We start from the raw sequence: 21059 nt of genomic DNA on the forward strand, positions 1-21059 counted from the left end.
GGAGTCGTCACTGTACCTGGGCTTGATTTCCCCTTGGGACTGAGAGCTCACTCCTTGTAAGGCAGTGTCTTTGAGAGTCGGCTGCCGTGCCTCGGTGGGCCTGAGGTCTGTCTCCATGGGAATTGTGGTTTTAGGTCTGAGCTCCATGAGCTGACTGCAATCCTGCCTCTGTATCAAAGTACAGACATTTCCCTCACCTGCTCATTCATTTGGGCAACTTCCATCTGTTCCTGTTTCATGCCAGGCATTGGGCCAGGTGCACACAGGGGCCACGGTGGTCAGATTTGTAATGTTTCTGCTGTTGGGGTTGAAGGGGTGGTTCTGAGCTCTAGACTCACCACTGGGGTCCCTGTCTCTGGGAATTTATTCCTCATTTTAAAGGTAAGTGGACAAGAAAACAAAACACCCCTTTCAGACAGCGTGCTGCAGCCTCCCCAGGAAGCTCCCCACTGCGGGGTGGGTGGGGAGCCGACTGTGAAGTCTTCTAGGAACGAGGAAGGGCGGGAGGGATGGGAACCTGCTGACGACCTGGCTCTGGCTCTGGCTGGTCACTTGCATTTTGGGGAATTCCGCCCGCTGCTCTGGGTGGGCAGGGCCAGGACCGCCCATGTGGCCGGCTCCCTTGGGTTCCCACGCGGGCCAGGTTGAGATACTGCGTTTTCTGTCTGGACTGAAGTGGGCACTGCTCCCTGGTGGCCAGCACGAGAACTGCAGCATGGCAGACAGGCGCTGGATTGGGGATGGCCAGACCCATGGAGAGAGGGACTTCCTGACCCCTCATTGTGTCCAGGCTCCAAGGGGCGGCCGTGGCTTGGAGAGGTTGGGGAGGGGGAAGCTTCCCAAGAATGGGGACCTAGGTCAGCCCAAGCCTAGGTGGCTCTTCTGTGGCCTGATGTGGCTCCGACACACAGGGCTGCTTCCCTCTATTAGGATGTTTAAGAGGGACCACATGGTAGGGTAGAAATAAGCAGCACCAGCCAGGAGTTTGGGGCTGTTGGGATTGTTCTTCACTGACGAGGTGTGGCTCTTGGTCAGTGTGTTCCCTTCCCTGCCTCAGTTTCCTCATCTGTCATGTGGAGGTGGTGCTTTTCAGCCCTCCTGTCTCGAGGGCGGCCTCCCCGGCAGGATGGAGGAAGGAGGTCCAGAAACGCCCAGTGCCTGGATGCTGGGTGGGTGGAGGTCCTTGAGGATTGGGCTCCTGCATGCATGTGCATGTGTGCACACACACGCTCACACACACCCTGCACAGCACTGCTTGCTCACACACACAATCAGACACACCCCACTCAGCACAACCTGCTCATATACACACACACACCACCCAGCACAACCCTCTCACACACACAATCACATACATCCCACTCAGCACGACCCGCTCACACACACAATCACACACACCCCAGCCAGCACAGCCCGCTCACACATACTGTCACACAATCACTCATACACACACCACAGCACAGCCCCCCCACACACACACACATGCTCACACACACGCACCCCACCAGCACAGCTCACTCACACATGCACACAATCACACACACCCCACCCAGCACACCCCACTCACACAACACATGCTCTTCGACACAATCGTTCCACATACACACAGCACAACCGCTCACACCACACACAACCATGCTCACACACACACTCCCCACCCAGCACAGCCCGCTCACCCTCTGCCTCTTGTCTTTAAGGGGACTTGGCGGTGTAATCAGGATGAAGTTAAACGGACAGGAGACCTTGAGGAAAATCAGCGAATTTCAGAGTTCTATGAAAACTTGGTGATGTGGGATGACTCTTCAGGGCTGGGAAGGTTGATTGAGGACGGTCCTATAAAGATCACGTTTCACAGGCTGGCAGTATTGGAGTGAGCTCCATGGGCAGCCACACACGGCTGAACCTGTTGAGAGGGTGGCGCCGGCAGCTTCTGAGTTCGTCTCAGCCCCCCAGCATCCACCCTCCCTTGCCCACCATGGCCAACCCAAGTGGCCCTGTGCCTGAAGATGGCCTGTACTTAGGGCAGGGGAGGTATGCGGAGGGCAGGGAGGGACCAGGGGAGGGATGGGGAGGGGGACGGGGGAGGGACTGTATCATTCATTCATTCTCCACCCAGCCTAGACGAAGACTCCTTCAAGTCCAGAAGGAGGAACTGTGGCTTCCCAGGGGCAGGAGACAGCCCCGGTCCCTGGACCCCTGCCCACCCCTCACCTTGGACTCTCCACCTCAGGGGCAGTGGACAGGGGTTTGGGCCCAGAGCTTGGTGGGCCGGCAGTCGCCTCTGCTCCTCGGACTCCATCAGCAGGAGGTACCCACCTCCCGGACACTCCCCAAAGCCTGGCCCTGCGAGGCCAGCTTGGGCTGCTGAAGTCAGTCACCTCGTCCTGCCTGTGGGAGAGGGGGAATGCACCACCCCCGGGAGCAAGCTCCCTTGGTCTGTACTACCGGAACGGACTGCCGAGGATCTGCGGTTCTAACCCGGGATTCTACCCCCCTCAGCATTTGCTGGCGTTTGGGGACCGGATCATTCTTGGCTGTGGAGCTGCCTGTGCATTACGGATGTGGAGCCGTGTCCTGGACTGCCACCCACCAGATGCCAGTAGACCCCCACCCCCTCAACTGATGCCACAAATATGCCCCTGACTTGGCCAGAGGGTCCTTTGGGTAGCAAGGATTACCACCCTTGGTTGTGAATCACAAACTTTCACCCTGGTGATTTTCATTCAACATGGAAGCCGGCAGGGGGAAGGTCCTGATGCCCAGGCTACCCCACCTGGTGCTAGCAAGCACAAAGGAACGCCCTCCGCAAACGCGGGGCATGAGAAAGCACCCGCGATACAGTCGGCAATGAAAGAAAAAGAAAAAAGCTTCTGAAGGGCATTATGATTATGCCCCCTTTATTTTCATGTAGAAATAAATTAAAGTGGGCCGGGCAGCGGTGGCTCAGCCTGTATCCCAGCACTTTGGGAATGGCCGAGCAGGCGGATCACGAGGTCAGGAGATCGAGACCATCCTGGCTAACATGGGTTGAAACCCCATCTCTACTAAAAATACAAAAAACTAGCGGCTGCGAGGTGGCGGCACTGTAGTCCCAGCTACTCGGGAGACTTGAGGCAGGAGATGGCGTGAACCGGGGGGAGGCGGACCTTGCATGTGAGCTGAGATCCGGCCGCTGCACTCCAGCCTGGGTGACAGAGCGAGACTCCGTCTCAAAAAAAAAAAAAAAAAAAAAAAAAAAGAAAGAAAGAAATTAAAGTGTTGTGGGTGCAGAGAGAGGCTGAGGGATGGCGCACCCCCGCGCTCATCAGCACTGGTGGGTCCAGTGCTGCTGTGAGCTCCTGTGCAAGGCATTTGCAAATGTGTACAGTGAGCAGGACGTGAGGAGAAAAGTTCATTTTGTTTTGTTTTTTAAGTTTTTACATAGGAGCAATACTTGTTCATTAAACAACAAGAACAGGCCGGGCACGGTGGCTCATGCTTGTAATCCCAGCACTCTGGGAGGCTGAGGTGGGTGCATCACTTGAGGTCAGGAGTTTGAGACCAGCCTGGCCAACATGGTAAAACCCTGTCTCTACTAAAAGTACAAAAATTAGCCAGACGTGGTGGCGGGTGCCTGTAATCCTAGCTACTCGGGAGACTGAGGCAGGAGAATCTCTGGAACCCCGGAGGCAGAGGTTGCAGTGAGCCATGATTGCGCCACTGCACTCCAGCCTGGGTGACTGAGTGAGACTGTCTCAAAAACGTCGACAACAACAAGAATCAAACAGCATGGCCAGCAGGCGCCATGGCCAGCAGGCACCAAGCGTCCTCATGAGCCAGTCCCTGTATCCGGTCCTGGCTCCAAATCCCATCACCACAAGGAAGGTGGTGAGAGCTGAGATCGGAGGCCTGGAGCAAGTTGACTGAGGCTGCGTGGCACCAAAGCTGTCCTTGCGGCCTCTGGGGCTGAGACCTTGGAAGGAAATGCTGAGCCCGTGCCTCGAGCACCCCCCAGGCAGGGCCCTGTTCACGTCTCCCAAGCATTTTCCTCCACCTTTTCCTGTCTGCATGGACACTTTGAAAGCCACGCAGGGGACATGTCAAGAGAAACTGTCTCTGAACCAGAAGAGTCAGAGACAAAACCAGACAGACAACGAAAATGAAACCTCAGCGAACCACACGGGGGTCTGAGTCAAAGCCTCACCCTTGGCAGGACCCCGGCCCCACCCGCCCTGCAGCAGATAGGCGCTGTTTGTTTTCTCCTGAACGTGGGTTCTCGGGCTTGGGCGTCTGGCTTTTCCGACTGGGTCCCGCTTGGGGCTCCACACAGTGGCGGCCTGTGAACAGAACTGGCGCCGTCAATCGCCCTTTGTCCCCAGAGCTGAAGGGAGCCCGTTGGCGGGGCTGGCCAGGGAAAGGACAGAAGCTGCCAGGCCCCATCCCTTCCCAGTTTTCTGCACCCTCCCTCGTCGATCCTGAGCACCAGCTGGGAGCCACGGGGGCTGTTTCCCTTTGTCCCGCCTCTGCTGCCTGTGGGGAGCTCCCTTCGGTGCACGATAGTCTGCCCTGCCCGTGTGGTCAGGAGAACTGGGGCTGTTCCAGCCCCGGCTGACTCCCCCTCTCCTTCTTCCCAGCAAGTGAAACTGGAGGAATTTGGAAGACCAAAGATTGACGGGGAACTGAAAGTCCGGTCCATAGTCAACCACACCAAGCAGGACAGGTGAGCGGGGGGCGTGCTGTGGGCTGGGTGGCATCCTGCCAGGGTCTGGCTTTCCCTGCCAGGGAGCCGCTCCTAAGTGGCTCTGGAAGCCGGGCCTTCCTGTGGAAAGAGCTGCCTGGTGGTGGCTTGGTGCTGTTCAGTTTTAATTGCTTCCTTCCTTCTCGTCAGCGAGCGGGCGCCACAGCAGTGGGGCTTTTGTGCCTGTGGCGGGCACCAAGCTGGGCTGGGGCAGCCAAAGGTGAGGGCCAGGCCTCTCACTGCCAATGCTCAGCCTCCGGGGACCCAAGACAGGCCTAGAGTGGCCGGATGAGCTCTTTGCCAAATGACTGCCAGAGAGTGTCCAGGCCCACGGTGGCCCAGGCTTGTCCAGGGTCCTCCTTATGCACCTACTGTGCGCTGGGGCAGGGGTCAGAGCAGATCTGGGTCCCGCCCTCTTAAGGCTCCCAGTCCAGTGCAGAAGCAACTGGGAGTGGCCGTCAGGGCTCAGTGCTGCACAGGAAGCCCTCGTGGGGGGATGCAGGAGCCCCTTGAAGGGCTCCTGACACAGCCTCAGTCACGAGGGTAGGGAGCCAAGGAAAGCTTCCTGGAGAAGCAGTGTGGGAACAGCCGAGACCTGACTGAGGCTCAGCATTAGCCTAGTGAGCCAGGTGAGGGCAGGGCTCGCCTGGAGAGGGAGCCGCGTGCCAGAGCCTCAGGCTCAGCTCCTGCTGCCTCCTCGGAGCAGAGCACACAGTGCTGGGGTGCTGATGCCCCGCTGCGCTGCCTGGCCCAGGTACTTGTTCCTGTTTGACAAGGTGGTCATCGTCTGCAAGCGGAAGGGTTACAACTACGAGCTCAAGGAGATCATCGAGCTGCTTTTCCACAAGATGACCGACGACCCCATGAACAACAAGGATGTCAAGAAGGTGGGGCCTTCCGGGTCCGCCCCCCACTACCCAGGAACGTGGGGGTGGCCTGGAGAGAGGCACTGGGTTCCAGACCTCAAGGGAAGGGGACTCGAAGTCAGCCGCTGATGCTGGCCGGGTGGGTTGGGGTGAGCGTCCCCACCCTGCAGGAAGCCTCCCCTCTGAGTCACTGCCTCACCATCATGACCCCTGCTCCTCGCCAGGCCCAGCGAGATGGGTGAGCGAGACCAGAATCCCACTCCCACTTCAGTGAGGCGACTGGAGCAGAGGGGAGAGGGCTGCCCAAGGCCTCTAGCGAGGGTGGGGTTTTCAACCTTGGCTTTCCATCTGACCAGCCTGACTCTAGCCCATGTTGTCCCTTGTAGCAAGCAGGCTTTCCTCTCCCGTCCCACCCTGCAGTGCTTGGAGGAGGGCTATGGGTAGGTCTGGCTGTGACTTGTCCAAGACTCTACATGTAGCTGACCGGGGCCTGTGGCTGCTGGGGCGGGGCCAGGGCTGCAGAGGTGGGGCCTGTGGCTGCTAGGGCGGGGCCAGGACTGCAGAGGTGGGCCTGTGACTGCCAGGGGGTGGGGCCAGGGCTATGGCAAGTTGACTGAGGGGCCAAACCTGCTGTGGGGCAGGACCCTGGCTACAGGGCTATTGCTGCCTGGCTCTCTGGTTCAGTCCTGTTTCAGCTGAGGCTTTTGCCCATGGCACTTGAGCACCTACCATGTTCAGCCCTGGTAGGGCGGGGGGTGGGGGGTCAGGAGCCCATGTTCTGAAAGTCCGGGCCCTGGCATCCAGGGCTAGCAGTGTAGCCCTGGTCCAGACCCAGCGAGTGCAGGCTGGATGAGCCGTTGAGGGTGACCCTCCCTGCCCTGTTACCCAAAACAAATAATGGGCCCACGAGGCAGTCCCTGCCTCCAGCACCCAACAGTCGGGGAAGAAAGTCCTTTCCCTGCTGACTGCCCCACCCCCAGCCTGGGCACTGGAGGATGTCCCACCTGCCAGGGCTCCTGGTGCCCCCACACCGCAGCACCCACCACAGGGCCGGGCTGAGCCTCTCACTGACCGTCTCTCCCTTCCTCTCCTCTCCTCATGCTTCCTAGTCTCACGGGAAAATGGTAAGCACCTAGCGCCCAGGTCCTCCCACCTGCCTCAATCATCCCAGCCTGGTGCTGGCACTTCTGCCCGGAGCCAGGGAACCCAGGGGCCTGAGGGCCCGGGCTCCTGGTTTTCTTCGTCCTCCGTCCTCCTCTCCCCCTCTCCCGATGATGAAATGTTTTGTATTCACGATGAAAGACCCAGGAAGACAGTGTGAAAGGAAAACCCCATGACCCTCAGTCGCTGGAGCTCGGGCCAGAGGCTGGGGTTTCTTGGTCTCTCTTCAGCTCTCCATCATCCTTTTTGTTTTTCTCTGTTCTCTCCCTCCTCCCTCCCTCTTCCTCCCCTTTTCCTCTCTCTTTCCTTTTTTCTTTCCTCTTCCCATCCCCGCACCGCCCTTCCTCTCTCCATCCCTCCCTTCCTTCCTCTTTCCCGCCATCTTTTCTAACCCAGTGGGCTCCTATTTGCCAAACTCTTTTTTCTGAACCACTTTGAAAGCCCTTTGTCCAAGAGCTTGGAGAGATGGCGAGGCCTGTGGGGTGGCAGGGAAGGAGGCAGGTGTGGGTTGCTCAGTGGGGAATGGCTTCGCAGAGGGTGCCCCAGGCCCATGGCTGTTCCCTGCCTTTTTGTTGTCATTGTTCTACTTCAGAGAAGTGAGTTTTTTTTAGCATCACATTTAGGAAGTGAAAGTGGGTGGTCAGGCCTCGTGGAGGGGCCCTGGGTGGAGCCCTGAGCTCATCCTCCCTGGGGTCCTGCCCGCACTGAACATACATCTACATATCCACTCGGTGGAGCATCCTCGCACACGGGCACAGGCAGGTGTGCAGATCTGCCCATGCACATGTGTGTGCAACCACAGGAGAGCACACACAGCATGGATGCACATGCATCATACATGTTAGAATGCGTGTGCGCTGTTACTGCAGGAAGACACAAGGTGGGTGTGACACACGTCTCACAGAGCACTGGGCACACCAGGCACAGGTGCACCACTCATAGACACGCTCAGGCACAATGCACCACCCATGCACACAGGCCACACCGTATGCGATGCACAGGTGAAAGGCACAACGCATATGTATTCTCACGTGAGGATGCGGGCACACAGCTATGCAGCACACATACAGAGAGGCCAGCGTGTGCACATACAGCGTGGGCAAGAGTGCAGGTATACGCATGTAGAAGCATGTGTTCACACAGGCACAGGCACCCATGCGTGTATGCATATACACACGTGCACATACCGCATAGGCAAGAGTACACGTGGGCATGTGCCAGGATGTCTGAAGCCGTGTCCGTTGCAAGCATGGCCCCTCTCCCCCGCAGTGGTCCTACGGCTTCTACCTAATTCACCTTCAAGGAAAGCAGGGCTTCCAGTTTTTCTGCAAAACAGAAGATATGAAGAGGAAGTGGATGGAGCAGTTTGAGATGGCCATGTGAGTTCCAGGGTGGCAGCCCCCAGGTCCCACGCAGATCAGTTGTATGGGGGGTGGAAGCCCAGGTGGATTGTGTCTGTGACTCCTGTCAGACCAGGGGTGGAGGGAGGCAAAGTTGGAATGTCAGGGACACAGACAACCTCCATCACCCCTGGGACGCCAGCCTCCCTCGGTGACATCCTCTTTAACAGTCGATCCAGAGTGAGAGGGCTCTCCCTCTGCCATAGCCTGTCCCAGGCAGGCTCCGCTGTCCTGCTGGAATGAGCCATCCCACCCTTAAGGCTGAGCCTGGCACGCTTGGCCCACAGAACAGTGACCGGCTGGGAGTGGCCATGATGCCAGAGGATTCCTAGTGACCCCAGTCTTCAGGGTCTTACGGGCTGGTGGCTTGACACCTGTTTTTGAAGCCACAGAACTATTTTTCTATGAAATCCAAGAGGTACCCCTAGATATGTGAAACAGAGAAAGGTGATGAGTGGGTTCCCAGAACACGGACCCTGGAGGGCCAGCAGGGTCGTCTGTGCTTGAGCTCTGCGGGCAGGTGCGCTCGCCTCTCTGACCGTTTCCGCTGGTGAACTGGAGGGGGGACGGCCTGTGTTCCGGACTTCTTGGGAGGATCGAAAGGGAACCAGTGGACACAGCGGGGCCAGGGCCTGGCTCATGGGAATAGATGCAGCCAGCTGGTTTGCACCCAGGCTCTGTGGGGGAGGCCTGGGGCATCTCCTCTTCGGCCACTTGCTTTCCCTGGCCTGTAATTTTCTCCCCAACATCCTATTGTGGAGAAGTTCAAGTGTTCATGGAAACTGAAGCAACATGATATTGAATAGCCGTCTTCTCACCACGCCGCCGCCGTCCGCATCACCCCACCCTACCCCTGGCCATCCAACAGCGGGTCTGTGTCAAAGTAAATTGCACACCAGTGCAGCCTCGCTATGTACCTCAAGGGGCCCAATATTTGTTTAGCTTCTGAAATTTCAAGCTTATATCCAATGAGGCAAACAAATCTTAAGTATATGTTTTCTGAGTTTTAACAAATGCCCACACCTGCCCACATCCAATCCCAGTCAGGACCTTAGACCACCGCCCCCACCTGGAAGGTTCTCTCAGGCCAGTGCAGCAGTGTTAAAGCTTCCTCTCTGACCTGCCTTCTACCAGCAGGGAGTCTGGGCCCCGAGTCTGCCCCGTGTTGGGGGCAGAGCCAGGCTTGGAGTCCAGGCCCTCCCGGATTCTGTACAGCCTTGGTCTGGAGCCCAGCTAGTTCCCAGGATGGCCACATGACGGGGCTCGGGGAATCTGGTGGGTGTAGCGTCTGCTCTCTTTCCCTCCTGCCAGGTCAAACATCAAGCCGGACAAAGCCAATGCCAATCACCACAGTTTCCAGATGTACACGTTTGACAAGACCACCAACTGCAAAGCCTGCAAAATGTTCCTCAGGTAGGAAACCCCGTCCTTCAGCCCTCACGCCCACCCCAGGTCCCCGAGGGAGCTTAGTATTCTATCTGTCCTGTGTTCCCCGTGGGAGGCCTTGAGGGGTTAAGGGAGCATATCCCACAAGAGTCAGGCCCGTGCCAGGCATGGTGGCTCAAGTCCCAGCACTTTGGGAGACTGAGGCAGGCGAATCGCTTGAGCCCAGCAGTTTAATACCAGCCTGGCAACAAGGCAAAACTGTGTCTGTACAAAAAATACAAAAGTCAGCTGGGCGTGTTGGCCTGCACCTGTGGCCCCAGCTACTAAGGAGGCTGATGTGGGAGAACTGATTAAGCCGTGGAGATTGAGCCTCCAGTAAGCTGTGATGCCACCACTGTGCTCCAGCCTGGGTGACAGAGTAAGACCCTGTCTCAAAAAAAAAAGAGGCCCAGCCAAGCCCTTAGAGTTTCAGATTTAGCCAGGGGGTGATTGTTCCTGGGGGCCCGGGATGCTGTGTCGGGCGGAGAGGCAGGCTGGGGTAAGTAGGAGAAAGCAGGTGTCAGGCTGCCTGGTAAAGGAGGGTCCTGGATACTCAGGGCTATGAGGGATGTGTGTGCTGGGAGGGAGCCAGCCAGGTGAGCCTGGGTGGGAACAAGGGCCTTGACCTTGGCAGAGAGGCGTGAGGAGCCGGCCCCACCCTCGACCTCACCTCCCGCCCTCCCCTGTGCAGGGGCACCTTTTACCAGGGATACATGTGCACCAAGTGTGGCGTCGGGGCACACAAGGAGTGCCTGGAAGTGATACCTCCCTGCAAGTTTAGTGAGTACTCCCTGAGTCCCTGACTGTGCCCACTCACTTCTGCCCCCTACCACCCGGGTACTAGGTCTCAGACACCATCTCCCATGGGGCAGGGACCAGATGAGGACACTGGTGCTTATGTGCCCTGGGGCAGCCACCTGCCACACGTCACACACTTATCAGTAGACACAGCCGGGATGAATTCCATTCCAAGCCCTCTCTCCTAATGGGTACTTGAAGACCCCTCCCCATCTCCTACATCCCCTGCCCCGCTCCAGGAGGAAGCTTCTGGAATCTCCACCCCCAAACCTGGCACAGAACGTTCTCGATAGGTGCATGGAGGTTTCTCATCACAGAAACACTGGTCATCCTGGCTTCTCCCAGCGGGTGAGGTCTGGCCATCAGTAGCTGTAGCCATGTCAGTAAATGGTTCAGACACACGCACATGCACGTGTACACACATGGCACTTACAGTGGTTCCTTTCTGTTCATGCCCCTCTAGGGAGGCTTGAGGCTCAGGGAAGGGAGAGGGTTGAGCCAGGCTGGCAGTGGGCAGAGGCAGAGATGCGCCCTGGAGGCTCCCCTGAAGCATCTTGGGTTGGGGGGCATACATTTGGAGTTGTGCCCAGCTCAGGGCAGCTGGACAGCGGTGCAAAGCCTGAGATGGCTCTTTACAGAGAAGTTGCAGACATCAGGATGTCACCTCCATCATCAGCCCCAGAAACTGAGGCTTGAAACTTTCGGCAATGTCTACACCTATTAGCGGAGCTTCCATTCAACAAAGAGCCCCCGGTGGCCCCAGGCCGAGTATCTGGGTCTTGTCTCCTTGGGCCTCCTGGAAGTGTTTTAAGACAGAAAAAGCCAGCTTGTCACCTGGAGACGCCAGCGCCCGGAATACATTTTGAGCTGTGACTTTAGATCAATAGTTAATTCACCATTTACTGTGAGTGCCAGCCCAGTACCCTAACCGGAGGAGAGGCCCAGGAGGTCAGCCCAGACCCCCTTGTCCCCACCACAGGCCCAATGCAGTCCCCCAGCTGTGCGCAGGATCCTGCAGCCCCTGGAGTTAGTACTGGAGGATTCTGCAGGCAGCCTGTGGGCTGAACACGGCTTTTCAGCTGTGTCCATCAATACTGCCCTCTTGTGGCCGCATGTCCCTCTCCCAGACGACGGGCTGCAGCCACTTAGAACCTTTTTTTTCTTTTTCTGATTCTAAAAGTAATACATTTACTTACCAAAATTTGGAGAAAAGAAAAAAAGAAATGAAATTTTAAAGAAAAGCATCACCCGTGAACTTACTTAGAAATAATGAAAGGCAGGATTTTGGTATATTTCCTGCCAAGTTTTCTTTTCTGTGATTTTCTGTTTTGCCCCTGATTATTAATTACTGATTTTCCATAGAAAATTTGGAAAATGTAGAGAAGTGTAAAGGAGGAGAGGAAAACTACTCCTGCTATCCCCAGCTGCCACGAGGCCCAGGGCACTGTCCTGCTTTCTGCGGACGTGCGCGCCCGCCCACCCCACCTCTGTACGGTTTTCAGTTTTTCCTAGTATGTGTAGTTAGGGTTCCACCAGAGAGGCAACTGCAGGTCTTTTGGAAGCCAGCGTTGCTGTCTGCATTCTCCCATGTCCTGGCAGTGCCCTGGCTGGCACCAGCTCCATTCTCAGGGACCTGGGACTCCCCTGTGTCCTTGCCCCCCTCCTCATCCCTCTGCCGGGGGACACTGTCCTTGCCACTTGTAGCCATTTTCCCTTAAGAATGTCCAAGCTGCCTTCCCTCTGGTCCAGGCTTCTACCTTTGCTCTGTGGTTTGGCTCTGGGCAGTGTTCCTTTGACCATTGTAGCTTTCACCTCTGGGCTGTGCCCAGGTTGGTTTAGCTGTTTGCTGCCCATGGGGGCCGAGATGTCCCAGAGAGATACTGGCCTCTCCTGAGAGCCTTTCCTGTGGGAAGCCTTCATCAGGCACAGTCATAGCTGCTGTCCAGCTGGTTCCCCTGACCCCTGCCCACTAAGCTGGAACCTGTTCTCTGGTGTCTATGGATACCTGTCTGTCCAGGGCTGTCTGCACTGTGAGTGCTGGGTGGGGTGGAGGTCACGTTAGCCATGTGTGTAAGCTGTTGGGCTCCTTGCCTCCTCTGGTGGTGGGTGGCAGCCAGCTTGCCAGATGGCTGGGCCCTAAAGCGTCTTGGGAACATTGGCTCTCCTGACACGCTGAGGTCTTGTGTCCTTGAGCATGTTGGCACCTGGGTGTCTGAGCTGAGGACGGCAAGCGGGTAGCATGCGTACCAGTACCTCCTCATCACTTGCCCCAGCAGGCATCACTAAGCGATTGTGGAAATCTCCCCATTGCATGCCAGGTACCACCCAGTGATCCAGGCAGCTGCTGCCATTCAAAAGAGGTGGCCCAGGCGGGACAACCTTTTCGCCAGCTTAGGTCTATTATCCGGTCCGAGTTCTCCCATGGGCCCCCTAAAGCCAGAGCTCAGAATTTGCTGCCAGAAGTAACCAAGAGGCTTTCACAGCCATGACTTTGGACCTGCGTGTCCATGATCCATGTCCAAAACAGACCACTTTGTAGCTTGGCTCACTAACCATCTTCAGCTTGTCCCAGAGGCTTGGGTCGGTGTGAGTGAGAGCCGCACGGGGCCTTGGCATCGGTGGCCTCCCCTCTAACACCGGACCTGCTTCCTTTCCAGCTTCTCCTGCAGATCTGGTAAGTCCGCAAACTGTTTCCCCTCCCTCTGCTCCCGCCCCCGCCACAGCCCTGTGTGCCCAGAGCCAGAAATACCCAATTGTCTGCCTCTCACCACTCCTGGAGCCACACCGGCTTGGATGAGCCACTTTCAGTCACAAGAGGCCTCTGCTTTCCTTGGTGGGTGTCAGTAGAGTCCTCCTAGGGGCCCCAGCAGTGTCTTCCTATCCCAGCTGCCCCCCCTACCATTCCCTTGCCCACTGGCTGCTCGCAGCTGTGGGTACAGCTCTGGGTCCTGCGCGCCAGCCCTCCTGTCCCTGAGTCCCCCGGTTGGCTCAGAGCCCTCTCTTTAGCTGATGTGGGGATGGAATCACTTTGGGGGCTTCATGTACCCCTTGAGCTATGAGGTCCACATGAACCAGCCTTCATGGAGGAGGGAAACTTCGTTGTATTTGGCATTGTGTGTCCTAGATGGAGACCACAAAGCTCAGGCTCAGAGCAGGTGGTCAGGGCAGGCTTCCTGGAGGAGGTGGGGGCTCGTGGTAAGGAGTGGGAGAGGGAAGGGCACAGACCTTCAGGAATGGAGGTGCACAGAGGTGGAGTATATTGCCAGGGTGGGAGTCACATAGTGTCCCTCTCCTCCCCTGCTCCTGCCTTGATCCCTCTATCTGGGAACAAGTGGGGACAGGGAGGAGGGGGTGGGTCAGTGCATTGGCCACAGTCAAGGAGCAGCTTTCTCTCATCACTGTGTTCTGTCCTTGTCCTCACAGGACGCCTCCGGAGCAGGACCAGGTGAGTCATCTGGTCTTGGGCCCTCTGCTGTCACCCATGTCAGCCGTCACCTGGGAGCTGAGCCAAGGCCCAGGTGTGGTGATGGCCGGGTCTGCCCAGCCACCAGCTGCTCCAGGCTCCTGGATGCCGCCGCCTGGGGCCCCTCCCTCCTGCCTCTCTGGCCTCCGTGGCACCTCCTTGGGAGTTGGCTCTGTTTCTGATAAGGCAGCAACAGGCTGTGGGGACAGGACCCAGCCTGCAGAGGGGCAAGGGCCTTCTGCCCAGGGAGGGGCACTGAGCTGCAGCCAGAGACTTGAGACCAAAAGGTGCTGCCGTCTTCCCACTACGTCCTCCATCCCCTTCCTGCCTTGCCGTGGGTTGCTTAATGGAAACATGCTTTTAGACACAGCGTAGAAAGCATCGTGTTATCTGCAAACTTGAGTGCAGTCCAGGCAGTGCTCAGTACAGCCTCACCCTCATTAGCAGAAGACAAAAGATGAAAAACACTGCTACTGCTGGGACCAGGCAGGAACTGGGCTGGGAGACATGTGGGCTCTTTGAGAGCTACAGGCAGGGCTGGGTCGGAGCAAGGCTTGTCTAAGAGCAGCCTCCAGATTCCCTGGGGGCACAGTCAGGATCCCCATTTCAGGCCCAGAGCTCCTCTTTGAGCTCTGTGGCCTTGGGCAAGGTGCTGAGCCTGCTGACCCATCGCCCGTCTCTGTCACGAGGGATCCCTCGTCTTCTGCCCCGCACAGCTGCCTGTGGGCCACAGATCTCAAGGGTGTTGGAAGAAAGCACGAAGTGCCATCTGAAAATAAGTTGCTGTTCCGTGATGACCCCTGAGTCTGTTTATTGCATCAATAATTTGCTTATGATATTTATCAAAAAGACACGAGGCTTATGGGAAGGATTTAGGGAGGGGAGATGCAGGCACAGGGCTGTGTGTGCCGGGGGAGGCCGAGCTCGGTGATGGGGTGGGCTGCGGGCTGGGGCCAAGTCAGTCACCGAGCGAGCTGCTGAGTCACCGAGTGAGCTGTCCTGTCCTTTGCAGGTCCCAAGATGGTGGCCATGCAGAATTACCATGGCAACCCAGCCCCTCCTGGGAAGCCTGTGCTGACCTTCCAGACGGGCGACGTGCTTGAGCTGCTGAGGGGTGACCCTGAGTCTCCGTGGTGGGAGGTGGGTCCTGGGGCCTGGGAGGGTCGAGGGTCCCCAGCTCCGGCTCCTGCCTGTTCCCTGGGGCAGAAGCATAAAGTCCTGCACATCCCCAGGCAGAGGCAGAGGGGCGAGAGATCACCAGGGAGGAGGAGGCACAGGGTGGCTAGCAAGGCCTCTCCTGCCTCAGTGCCCCCGTTCTGCACCATGGCATGCGTTCTTGGGAACCTTAACCTGGTCTTCCCCCGGGTGTTTGCTTTCACATGGTAGGGGATGCAGCATCCCTTCCCGGGAGAGGCCCTCCTGCCCTGGCACCCAAGCCTTTCTCCATTGGCCCCTGTCCTTCCTGCCTCTGTTGTGTCCCATAGGCCCTCCTCAGACTTCTGCCCTGGCCATGCCATGCCCACCCTCCTCCCCACACCTACCTCAGTTCAGGTCAGCAACCTTCACGAGATCATGGGGTGAGTGGGCAGGTTCACTCCTTCCCCAGGTGGGCACAGATGGCGTCATCGTGATGTGGTTTATGGTTTTGAGCCAGGAATGTGCTGCTCTGTTTCCAAGGTGCGCAGAGTGGAGACCTCTGTGGGTGTTCATTCCCACCTTCAGCCGATGGCTGGGTTGTAAAGGGTTCTGGGAGCATTTGCCTTCCTCCTGACACACTGAGACCCCACGTCCTTGAGCATGCTGGCACTGGGACGTCTGAGCCAAGGACTCAGACACCTGCTCCTGGGCCCCTCTACCAAGCCCCAGTGCTCAAGGGAGCCCCAAGACCCGCAGGTCAGCAGAGCACCACAGGACCTTGATGGCACTTAGCCCAGCAAGGCAGCCTCCCGTGGGAGCTGACGTTAGAGCCGAACGTGTATTAATGTTCAGGTTACAATGATGCTGTGGTCATTTTGTCATGGTCATTCTCAGTCCATACTCGGTGATGAATTTCTTGTCCCAGACCCTACATTCATGTAACAGGAGGTTCAGAGGGCGCAAAAGGCCATCTGTGCTGTGCAGAGTCTCAGTCCTGCTCTGTCCCTCCCTGGGTAGGAACAGGACTGCCAGCTTCTTGGAGGGCCTTGCAGAGGTGCTTTGCCGATTTGCCAGGCCTTAGTGCTCTCATGTCTAGGGTGGGACGCCCGGCACCTCCCTGCCTTAACTGGCTCCCAGGTCAGCTGAGGTCAGGAAGGAAGATATTGGCTCTGCCGCCCTCCAGGACCGGGATTGAGTCCATCTCAATGGCCCCACACTCCCATAGGCCAGGCTCAGCCCCCTTGTCCTAACCATCTGTTTCCTCTGCCAGGGTCGTCTGGTGCAAACCAGGAAGTCAGGGTATTTCCCCAGCTCATCTGTGAAGCCCTGCCCTGTGGATGGAAGGGTGAGTCCTTTCCCACAGAAGCTTCCGGAGCACAGTGGCCTGGGTGCTGAGGGTCCTGGGAGCTGTCTTCTCACGTGGACATTTTTGGCTTCTTCGGGACGTCCTTGCTAAATTTAGGCTGCTGTGAGCTGCTTCCTGGAGCCGGAGCCCAGAGAGAAGATGGGTGGGGGCTGCGGGGCTGCACTCTCTCCTGTGTGTAAAGGGCTCAGCCCATCGGGTGGCATCTCGTTGTGGTTTTAGAACACCAAAACGGGCATCTCTGCAACAGCTGTAATGGGATGAAGACCAGCCAGCTGCCTTTCACCAGATTTCGGGGACTCTATAAGTTCTCTTGGACTATTATGCAGCCTTAGAAGAAAAAAAAGGCTCCTCTCAACCATATGGATTCAAAGCTAGACTTTATGCTATTTAAAACAAAGGCAATATGGTATTGCTTTCATCTCAGGGGTATGGAGCAAATTCTCAGCTGTGTGACGAAAGGCAGCAGTCAGCCTTGAGTAAAATGAGTTACCCCACCTCCACCCCCAAAAGGACAGGTCAGAGTGAAAGTGTGAAACCTCTGAAGGTGCAGGGGGTGGGTGCCCAACCCCAGTGTGGCAGCCCCGGTGCCCCCCACCCCAGCCCCGGTCCTGTCAGCCTTTGTGCCACCTCTGCTGAAAGGGCAAGTGCTCAGCACTTAGGGTGCTTTGGATGACCAAGGGGACCAGGCACCGGGGAGGACAAGGGTCACGAACTCACTAGGTGGCCTGGGGCAGGTCCCTTCCCTTCCCCAGGCCTCAGTTATCCCATCTGCATGGTGAATAGGGTGCGAGGGAAGAGGTAGTCTCTGAGACTGTGCCCAGCCTGTGGCCCAGTGAGGCCAGGGTCGGGGGCTGTAGCTAGGGAAGGAGCCCTACCTGCTCACTGGAGCGGCAGCACCCACCTGAGTGTGGCCACCACCAGACCCCCACCCCAGGGCTTCGGGACCTCTGGAGCAGGGAGCTTTGGCTGTGGGTGTGCTCACGTCCACTGGCTGAGAACTCCCCCCACGTTCGGTCCTTGCCCTCCCAGGGGACCATCTCAGTGTTAGCTGGTGGCTATGCCAGCATCTGTTCCATCAGACCTGTGGGGCATCTACCCAGAGATGAGGTTGTCCCGGCCACTGCCCTTGGGCACCTCCCAGGCCAGGAGCACTGGGGCTAAGTCCACAGATGGTCCCATCCAGGGCAGCCAATGCTGGGCCTGGGGGTTAGGTCACCGACAGCGACCCCCTCTGAGCCCTGCTCTCTGGGTGGCCCTGAGGGGACGTTAACACTCTTGTGCTTTGCCACCAGCCACCCATCAGCCGGCCGCCATCCCGGGAGATCGACTACACTGCATACCCCTGGTGAGTGGATTGTGAGCTGCGTATGTGGGCATCTGGTGGCCTCTTTGTTATGGAGGCATGCCCGCCGGGTCTAGGTGATGCCTGTGAGTGGCCCGGCAGGGTGGAGGCCCCAGGCTGCCTCTTGCTGTCTCCAGGGCACTGAGCCCAGTGGCTCCCAAATGCCTTCTCCCTCCTGGCCTATCCTTGCCAGGAGCCTGGGGGAGTCCCCCTCCTGTAGGTGGCTGTTAACCCTCTCTAAAACAGCTCAGCTGGCTCAGATATTTCAGGGAATGAAACCCTTTTAAAATTTTATGTGCACTATGTAAAAGTGGTATATTTAAGGTCACAGGTGTAATCCACTTACTGACTTAATACAGTTGCTTGATGGGAACAGTGAGGCTGTTTGAAATCACACAAGTCCCAACTCTCCTGACAGCGTGGCAGCAGATTCTGGGAGGGCACTCGTCTTGTCTTCCCAGGGTGGGCTTCAATGCCCCCCAGACGTACAGGTGGCAGGAAGAGCTTCGTTTCAAAGTCTGTTCAAAATTCAACTGGCATAGATGTTGGCCATCTCCAAGGTGTTACCAAAAAAATCCACATAAGCAGTTACGCCTTTACTGCTTTTGAAATAGTGAAAATATATTTTAGGAAGGAAATTGGATCTACTGAATACTCTGTACTCCTCTGGCAGGCCCTCGGGGTCTGTAGAGCAGAAGACAGCGCATGGGACTGGCTGGCGGCCACAGTCACCCCTCTCTTTCACCCCTCTCAAGATCCGTCCTGAGCCTCACTGTATCCCACTGTAGGCAGGGTCAGATGCCAGACCCCACCCACAGTGGTGCCCCACTCATAGGGACCCAGCCTGTTCTCTTGGGTTCATTAGGAGGTGAGCTCTCAGATGAGGACTGCAGAGTACTTCATGTGGCCTGCCACGCACGGAGGGCTGGGCGCCCCTCAGACGCTGTCCTCACTGTGTCTCGTTTCCTCCTGGCCCCCTCCTGTAGGTTTGCAGGTAACATGGAGAGGCAGCAGACGGACAACCTGCTCAAGTCCCACGCCAGCGGGACCTACCTAATCAGGGAGCGGCCTGCTGAGGCTGAGCGCTTTGCAATAAGCATCAAGTAAGTGGTGGCTCTGGGCTCGAGGAGACCCATTCCCCCAGTGCCGTTCTGAAGTGGAGACCACTGTCCTCTCCACATCCTGAGCTTGTGGGGTTGGGGTGGACATGTCATCTGTTGCCCAAGTGAGGACATTATTGAGATGAAAGTGGTGCTGAGGACTCAGGGGGTCTCTACAGGTGTGCTGGGCAGGGCCTGAAGCCCTGTGTGGCATGCACAGATGGTCCAAGTTTACATCACTCCTGGCTGCCCTGTGGGCTAGGTTGGACATTTCTGGGTTATAGGAACAAGATAAGCTCAGGTACAAGTGGGTGGGTGAAATGCTGTGTGAGCTCAGGGATTTCCCAGCAGCCCCACAGGTTGAGACAGTGGACCTGTCACACTGCTCTGAGGCAGCCAGGGGCCTAGGAGCGTGTCTCCTGTGACTACTGCTGCCTTGCAGCTTTGGCACAGTCTGGGCATCCTCTTGCCCTATGCCCTCTCCCTGGGAGCTGCCTCCTCTTGCCCTATGTCCTCTCCCTGGGGCTGTAGTTAACTCTGCAAGAGACAGACCCTGATGGGCTGGAGCCCACCAAGCACTGAGCTGGTGGGACATTGCTCACCTGAAAGAAAATTCTCAGAAAGCCTTCTGTATGCCTGGCCTGCAGGAGGCTAAGATGGGCCTTGCCGACTGGGAGCTGGAGGTGGGTCACACACACTCATGGTACACATTAAATCCAGGGAGAAACAAGATGGGTGCTTTATGTAGGCCTCACAGAGGACCAGGCAGCCAGGCCACCATTTGTTTAACAACTGTTTATTACATTAGCTGATTTCCAGATGTTAAACCAACCTTGCATTCCTGGAATGTCCCACTTGGTTGTGGTGTGGAGTCCTTGCTATGTGTCTGGTTTATATAGATAAATACAGTCATGGGCCGCATAATGACATTCCAGTCTGTGAGGGACCCCATATGTAATGGTGGTCTCATAAGATTATAATGGAGCTGAAAAGTTCCCATGGCCTGGTAACATCACAGATCAGCCCATTACTCATGTGAGTGTGGTTATGCTGTTGTGAACAAACCTACAGTGCTGCCAGTCATATAGAAGCATAGCAGAAACAATTCTGCACATACATAGTATGTGATCATTGTAATACCTGACTGTGTTATTGGTTTATGGATTCACTATACAATACTTTTTCTTTTAGAGCGTACTCCTTCTACTCATCAAAAAAATACTTAATTGTAAAACAGCCTCAGGCAAGTCCTTCAGTAGACATTCCAGAAGAAGGCATTGTTATCATAGGAGTAAAAACAACAACAACAAAGAAAAAAAACAGAAGAAAGCTTATAGAATAAGGATACAAAGAAATAAAATATTTTTGTACAGCTGTACAATATATTTGTGTTTTAAGCTAAGTATTATTACCCAAGAGTCAAAAGTTAACAAAATTAGAAAGTTTGTAAAGTAAAAGAGTGACAGTAAGCTAAGGTTAATTTATGATTGAAGAAAGAACATTTTATTTATTTATTTATTTTTTATTTATTTATTTATTTTGAGACGGAGTCTCACTCTGTTGCCCAGGCTGGAGTGCAGTGGCGCGATCTCCACTCACTGCAAGCTCCGCCTCCCGGGTTCACGCCATTCTCCTGCCTCAGCCGCCAGTGTAGCTGGGACTACAGGCGCCCACCACCACGCCTGGCTAATTTTTGTATTTTTAGTAGAGGTGGGGTTTCACCGTGTTTGCCAGGATGGTCTTGATTGCCTGACCTCGTGATCCACCCATCTCGGCCTCCCTGAGTGCTGGGATTTCAGGCGTGAGCCATTGCACCCAGCCAGAAAGAACATTTTAAAAATAAATGTAGTGTAGCCTCAGTGTCCAGCGTTGATAAAGTCTACAGTGGTGCACAGCAATGTCCTAGGGCTTCACATTCACTCACCACTCTCCAGCTCACCCAGAGCAACTTCCAGTCCTGCAAGCTCCAGTCTTGATAAGCGCCCCATACAGCTGTCCTTTTTTTTTTTTAATCTTTTCTACTGTGTTTTTACCATACCTTTTCTATGCTGACCTCATGTTACAACTGCCTATGGTATTCAGTAGGTCTGTTAGCTTGGGAGCAATAGACTGTGTCATCCAGCCTAGGTGTGGGGTGTGCAGTAGGCTCTGCCATCCAGCCTAGGTGTGGAGTGTGCAGTAGGCTCTGCTGTCCAGCCTAGGTGTGGGGTGTGCAGTAGGCTCTGCCATCCAGCCTAGGTGTGGGTGTGCAGTAGGCTCTGCTATCCAGCCTAGGTGTGGAGTG

The 21059-nt window shown here is 56.3% G+C and overlaps 1 protein-coding gene across 1 annotated transcript in view; it reads left to right on the forward strand.

Moving 5' to 3' along the window:
• VAV2 (vav guanine nucleotide exchange factor 2) overlaps positions 1 to 21059 on the forward strand; it is a 192278-nt gene that overhangs the window by 160152 nt on the left and 11067 nt on the right. Inside the window, 12 exon segments of the mRNA XM_017848951.1 lie at positions 1719 to 1789; positions 4618 to 4699; positions 5472 to 5604; positions 8014 to 8123; positions 9456 to 9557; positions 10261 to 10349; positions 13025 to 13041; positions 13791 to 13812; positions 14843 to 14970; positions 16238 to 16312; positions 17626 to 17678; positions 18662 to 18778. Of these exon segments, the coding sequence (XP_017704440.1) occupies positions 1719 to 1789; positions 4618 to 4699; positions 5472 to 5604; positions 8014 to 8123; positions 9456 to 9557; positions 10261 to 10349; positions 13025 to 13041; positions 13791 to 13812; positions 14843 to 14970; positions 16238 to 16312; positions 17626 to 17678; positions 18662 to 18778 (999 nt within the window).

Source organism: Rhinopithecus bieti, unplaced genomic scaffold, assembly GCF_001698545.2.
Source record: "Rhinopithecus bieti isolate Rb0 unplaced genomic scaffold, ASM169854v2 scaffold_2205, whole genome shotgun sequence".
Lineage (NCBI taxonomy): Eukaryota > Metazoa > Chordata > Mammalia > Primates > Cercopithecidae > Rhinopithecus > Rhinopithecus bieti.